Source organism: Phlebotomus argentipes, unplaced genomic scaffold, assembly GCF_947086385.1.
Source record: "Phlebotomus argentipes unplaced genomic scaffold, Phlebotomus argentipes genome assembly scaffold_4, whole genome shotgun sequence".
Lineage (NCBI taxonomy): Eukaryota > Metazoa > Arthropoda > Insecta > Diptera > Psychodidae > Phlebotomus > Phlebotomus argentipes.
In genome coordinates, this window is record NW_026776174.1 from 10,489,794 (window position 1) to 10,495,921 (window position 6,128).

Sequence of the window (6,128 nt, forward strand, 5' to 3'; positions counted from 1 at the left end):
TAGTCACAGCAGAGAGAGTGAGTGGAAGATTAGGTGAAATTCATCATTTTTTCACAATAACAGCGTGGTGCAATCCAAGTGTTATGAACACTTAAAGACAAAGAACAGCACAAAAGTTTTATTACGCAGAAGATTATCTCTAATTCATGTGCCACGAGTACAGCATAAAGCCCACAAAGTCTACATGTCTCGACACCTAGACCACACCATTCTGTGAATTAGCAATCGGCAGTGATGACCTTTAAACTGCACCCACAGACATCGTGCATTTCTTCATATGTTTAACTCCTTTATTAACCAAAAAAAATATCATTTTATACACAAAGAGATAAGAGAAAATTTTGCGATACAGTAAGAAAAAAGTAAAGGAAAAAGGGGAAGAGACTGTGTTGAATAAGTGGCAAATAATTCACACACGCACAACCTTCGATAAGAGTGCTTGAATCCGGGGCGATAGAATATTTGTGGGGCATTGCATCATCTGCAATTTGGACTCTTTCATATTCGATGCTCGGTGATGGATAAATTGGGGGAAATTGTATGTGTTTTCTACTTGTTGTAGGCACGACAGACTTTGGGGTATTTCTCCATCTCAGCTATTCCAGCCTCTCGCAAGCAATCCACCACGGGCCGTCCAGAGTCCACCGCCATGGTGAGTCCAGTCTTCACGGCATCCGTGGAGATGGTGGACAGATCTGAGGCCAGTTCTAGAGCCGCGAATACCCGAATCAGTATCGTGGTGAGTCCTTCGCCTGAAAAAATCGCAAAGAGCCGTGAAGAAACTGACTGGAATTATATAGATCACGAGATTTAGTGTGTAAATGAGGTGATTTTCTTTCAGGAGAAAAGGCCATCTCGTCACTAGCAACCTTTAACAAGATAATGAAGCACGATGAGATATGTATTCGTTATCATAAATTAATACGATATTTAAGATTAAAATGCTCATTTTAGGCAATTCATTAATACTACCGTATGCCACTAGTCGAACTAGCATTTTTCTTCTAAATTTGATTAATCACCCCATAATCCGCGCGAAGAGAAACTTATGCGTTGATCGCGTATTTTGTTGAGTGTTGAGATTGTGGTGGGAAGTTTTTTTTTTGATGACATATATTAATATTTTTTATAGTTTCGCATGGTGGAAAAGAAAAAATGATTATTTGGTAATTTGCATTATAGCATAAAAATTTTCCTTGGGCTGCTCTTGTCACTTTCAATATCATTATCGTGATTAATACTGTTTTTTTGTCTCAATGTTTCTGGAGGAGGTGATCAGAAAAGGAGACTTCCCGCAGTTGTTTTATTGCTGCCTCACATGTGCCACTGTAAATTGCCACAAATGTCACATACTGTCCAAGAGAAACTGGGGGAGAAGATTTCAATATTCAAATGAATGAGGTTTTATGGCGACTCCTCGTGGACGAAAATTAGTGGTGAGATGCCTATATGCGCAAAAGCACGTGCAATGCCGATCAAAGACGTGTGTTAAAGAGATTAATTGACTCAACTCCAGAGTTTGCATCACATGAGAAAAACCCCAAAGATGAACAACGTCAGAGATTCCTTCTTACCATAGTTTCCGAATTCTCCCGTCTGATAGTCCCACGGCATGAGGTAGTGGTATTGAGGCCAGTAAGTCTTGGTGATGACGAAGATGAGATTCGAGTCGGACTGCTTGAAGTTCTTGTCGAGACCCCAGATGAAGTGTGCGGAGTTTACGAGCCACGCCACGTTGATCACGATCATGTAGCGCAGGGAGAAGGCCACGAACAGGGCGGCCTGCACCGTGTCATTCCAGTACTCAAGGGGCGCATTGATGGGCAGCAGGACGAAGAAGATCAGGTAGAGAATCCAGTAGAACTTCTTCTGGAACATCACGATTTTGTCATCCTCGATGTCACTCATGTCGATGGCGTCAAGCATTCGCTGTTGCTTCACGCTCAGCGTGCGGATTTGCGTCAGGACCTGGCTGTGCAGGAGGTCCTTGTCGCTGTAGTAGGGATCATCGGGCGTCTTGAAGACTTTGTGGTGAAGTCTGTGCTGACGCACCCATTCGTAGATCGATCCCTAGAAGAGAATTGCGAGAAGAAACGCATAAAAATCTCTTCAACACGTGCCAAAACATATCGAATTCTGGGAATTCATTTTATTCAGTTGAACTTGCTTTAAGAGGAGCGTCTTAATTGATCAACAGCTCAAAACATTTTAACATAATTCAATAAAATCACAATACACCATCAAACTATGTATTGTATGTCAAAGGTGACAAACTAATTAGATTATCTAATTCCTTTTCAGGAAAGTGTATGTTTTCGCTGATTTTCTGAACTCGGCATTGGGGATTTTATTGCTTTTTTTATGTGTTTACAGATGAATTCCGGTAAAGCCTAAATTTAAATAAAAATTCATCCACGACAAACTATAAATAAAACTTTGACAGGATCGTTTTGAATTTCAAGAGTTGCCTTGAAGGTGTAATTGACGTGCGTTTCTTGCATTCAATGTACATTGTTTGCAAATAGAGAAACCTCTAAGCGTGTCTAGCTGTTTCCCATTGGACTGTTATAAACTATACAGAAGGCATTAGGAATTGCAGACATTTCGGCGGAAGCGCGATGAATTATCGGGCATATTGGCGATACTGATTTTCAATTCGTAGCGGAAATCGAAAGTGCGCGAGGAATGCTTTTTGTAATGTCATTGTTTTAAATTGAAATTAATGCAGGTCATAGCAGGTCTCCGTGGCAATTATTCGTATTGTGTACAATTACCTGGCCGGCCATCGTTTGGCACAGCATGAGGAAGATGCGGAGCGACGGGCTGGCCGTGTAGGTGCGATGTGCCCAGAGCCGGTGGGAGCCACACGTGACTCCAATAATGCCCAGGAAAGTGAGGGTTATGGCTGCAAGGGAAGGAAATGCACTTAAACACTGTGACAGAGGAGCAAAACGCCTCGCGTGACTCACTAAATAATGCTGTTATGAGGGAAGTCTGTGTGAAAAGCACCACGACTCCGTATATTCCTAAGATGTTGAGATGGATGTAGAAGAGCACGGCCGGCCAACTCGCCTCCCGCTTGAGGTCCTTGGGATTATCCTTTGGCTCATCCTTGGAGGCTGGCTGAGTTACAGTTTCCGTTTGACTGACACCGTTTGTGCTGTGTTTTTCCGTCATTTTGATTGCTTTTCAAGTGTCTGAAAATGGAAAATAACCAAATGTTCAGTGGTTATGAGATAGAAATCCTCATAAAGACACACACGCGTGCGAATCCGGGGATATTTCTTGGAAATGGGAAAGAGTTCTAATGAATAAACTCACAAATTATAAGCTTTGAAATGGCACGTGTTTTGACCAGTTTCTGGAAGTCGGGATTTTCGGCAATAATTTATATCTCTGCGATTGTCTCCCAAATATTCTTCACTGCCTTTCTTTCAAGCCGAAGGTATTGTCAATGTGGCCAGAAGTCAGCACCTTGACAATAATGTCAAGGTGAGGCTGCAAAGGGCGGAGATTTGCAGTCTTGATATGTGAATTTTGATCCAATTCCCGCAAGAGTGCCACTTTAGTGAGAAAAACCACTTACGACGGCCGATGAGCAGTTATTTAAGGTCATTCGGCGGTGAAACTGCACAAAATGCTGAAAGTTGTTCATGGTAATTCCTCTCCCACTTGACAGTGAATCGTTATCAAGAACAGAAATGCGTAAATCGTAATTATTGTTACGCACACTAGATTTAGAAGAGATTAGGAAGTAATTCCAGTGAAGCGACTCACTCTTATCCTCTGAGAATCTCGCATTACAAAAGTATAAATTAGAAAAAATGTGCATAAGCATGTGAAAAGATCTCAAGTGGGCTGTTAATATTCTACCATGGTCAATAAGGAAGCTTGATAAATTGAAGAAAAAAAACTTTTCCACAAATATATGCATGAGGTAAATTGGATGAATTAATGAGCATGGGAAAAGTTCCTTGAACTCCAAATGGCTTGCATTGTTTTAACAGAATACTCGTTTTCCCGGGAAGCTTTCCCGCGACTCTTATTTAAAGGTCAAATGAGCTTTAATATCGCCGATCTGCACACAGTGTACGCAATAGACTCACAGCTCAAATTGATCGTGAACTTGACTGACGGCGGAATCCGCAATTGCTCCGCGAGCATTGAGAGAAGTGCTTGAGACAGGTTGGAACTATTATGCGAATGAAAAGCCCATTGCACAACAGCGATGCTGTAAGGTTAATGTGTTTTCCACCTCTCAGCGCCCGAAAGTCGCGGAGGTGTGGAAAGTTACGTGTGATCGAAAGTGGTTGTGGCAAATGGGAAGAGAAAAGTCTCGGCGCTGAGACTGGTTTTTCTTCTCACTCCACAATCAGTGGCTCTTTAATGTGTCAATATCAACGGGTTTTCTGCTTCTCTTCTTTCGAGGTTCACTCTTTTTTGGCAAATATACACATACTGGACCACACGTCACCATTTCACACATCTTCACCAGCAGTCCTCCGACGAAGAAAACTTCTGGCGACAACTATGACACTTTTGGTGTGCGTTATTGGTCACAAATTTGCTGTGACACACTTCAATGAGACTGCAAAAATATTTAATTTTACGTTTATGCATTTATGAAAGGGAAAGTTTCCAAAGGTAGAGAGAGACACTCGTCAGATAGAGTCACCAATAGTGTGAAATCTACTCGCCATTGTAAGCCACACTGATTAATTGCAGACAATGTGAATTGTGGAATTATTGCAAAACATGCTCAAACTTACCTTTCTGCGATGAGTTCTGGCGAAGGTTGATGGGAATCAACACGGAAAATCCTGATCACACTTGTTGTTTATCCCAAAACGGAGAGAGTTTCGCTAAGAGGCCTGCAACTTCCGTTTCACAGAATCACACACTGAATAGCACTTGTGCAGAATTCCGGGTGGGAAAACCACACAATTTTCCCAACTATACGGTGTGAACCCGTTGACAAGTCGAGTGGAAGTAAAGGGACGATCGATTGCCACCTGAAGCTTATTGCAGCGTGATCGAGGCTCTTTAATATGTATTCTTGATGATAATGACGGACAAAATAGCCGTAGTGCGACAAAGAAACTTACACAGTGACTAAAGCACACTGAGTGACTATTTTTTGTGGTAATATGTCCACAGTTACTTGAAAATCAGTGAATTTCCCCCACTCGACGATGGCAACATGAAGCATATCGGCGAGGTCTGTACATCCATACATTGCACCTCTCCTGCTCCGCCACTTATCACAATATCACAGCCGAAAGTCACTAATTTTCATAACTCAACAAGACTGAGGCGCTTCGAAATGTGAAACCACTTCCCCGTGCGATTTACAATTAAACTTGCAAAAGGTGAGAAGATAACTGAACGAGAGAAAAAACGTAATTTTCCGAGATATTCGCATTCAGCATTTTTTCTCGAGTTGAGTGTGATTTGAGGAGTGCAGATAAATTGTTTAATGATAAATGTGAAAGGCTATTTTGTCACAGTGTGTATTTTTTTTAAATACTTTTTGAGTAACTATTGTGATATCAGATGACACCGTTTTGCTTTCAAATCCATCAAATTGGAAATAAAACAATGATAATTAATAAAAAACTATAAAATATAGTTATTTTCATTAGTCAACTCTGTGCTCCACTGAAGTATATTGTGACGAAAATGGGATTTTAATTCAGTGGAGCAAAGAAAATGAATTAGCGAAAAGAGTCATTCATATTCAAAATATTCATCATCCGCTAAAAACAATATTGAGAGACAGACAAGGAATCTGCCTAATTGTATAGTTTTGATTAATTATATTACTCAAGAGATGAATCTAGCTGAAAATACGTATGAAATGCCGCCCAATGGAAGAGCTGCGGCCTAAGACAATATGGCAAAATTGATGAAATGCTCGTAAGGCCCCTCAGAGTGTCACACTTGAGATTATCTCAGTGATAGACAATATCAATGAGATAGAAGAATTGCTGTCCGAGCAATAAATGAGTTGCTCTTGCACGAAAATTGGGCAGTTTGATTGTGGAATTTGCTTTTAGAAGTTGTGAAAATGAAGTTTTGTGTATCAATTCTCCTGACTTGTGTCACTTTGGCGCACTCCCTGGAGATCC

At 41.0% G+C, this 6,128-nt stretch overlaps 1 protein-coding gene across 2 annotated transcripts; it reads right to left on the reverse strand.

Annotated features, from left to right (window-relative positions):
• Positions 1-250: 250 nt before the first annotated feature.
• Positions 251-5,369, reverse strand: LOC132258938 (acyl-CoA Delta-9 desaturase). Of its 2 annotated transcripts, XM_059756498.1 has the most exons (6): positions 5,106-5,369; positions 4,770-5,041; positions 2,970-3,197; positions 2,775-2,905; positions 1,575-2,070; positions 251-752 (listed from the first exon to the last, which is right to left on the reverse strand). In XM_059756498.1, exons 3-6 carry the CDS (start codon positions 3,175-3,177, stop codon positions 550-552), a joined length of 1,038 nt encoding a protein of 345 aa, XP_059612481.1. In that variant the 5' UTR covers positions 3,178-3,197; positions 4,770-5,041; positions 5,106-5,369; the 3' UTR covers positions 251-549. The 2 variants fall into 2 exon arrangements, with proteins under 2 accessions (XP_059612481.1, XP_059612480.1); XM_059756497.1 differs by having other exon boundaries at positions 4,770-5,369.
• Between the last annotated feature and the right edge of the window lie 759 nt (positions 5,370-6,128).

Excerpts from the sequence above, each read along its gene's own strand:
- LOC132258938 (XM_059756498.1), bottom strand. The coding sequence starts at position 3,177 with ATGACGGAAAAACACAGCACAAACGGTGTCAGTCAAACGGAAACTGTA. Across the intron at positions 2,071-2,774 it reads GCCAAACGATGGCCGGCCAG|GGATCGATCTACGAATGGGT; the intron begins GTAATTGTACAC and ends ATTCTCTTCTAG. Across the intron at positions 753-1,574 it reads GGGAGAATTCGGAAACTATG|GCGAAGGACTCACCACGATA; the intron begins GTAAGAAGGAAT and ends CGATTTTTTCAG.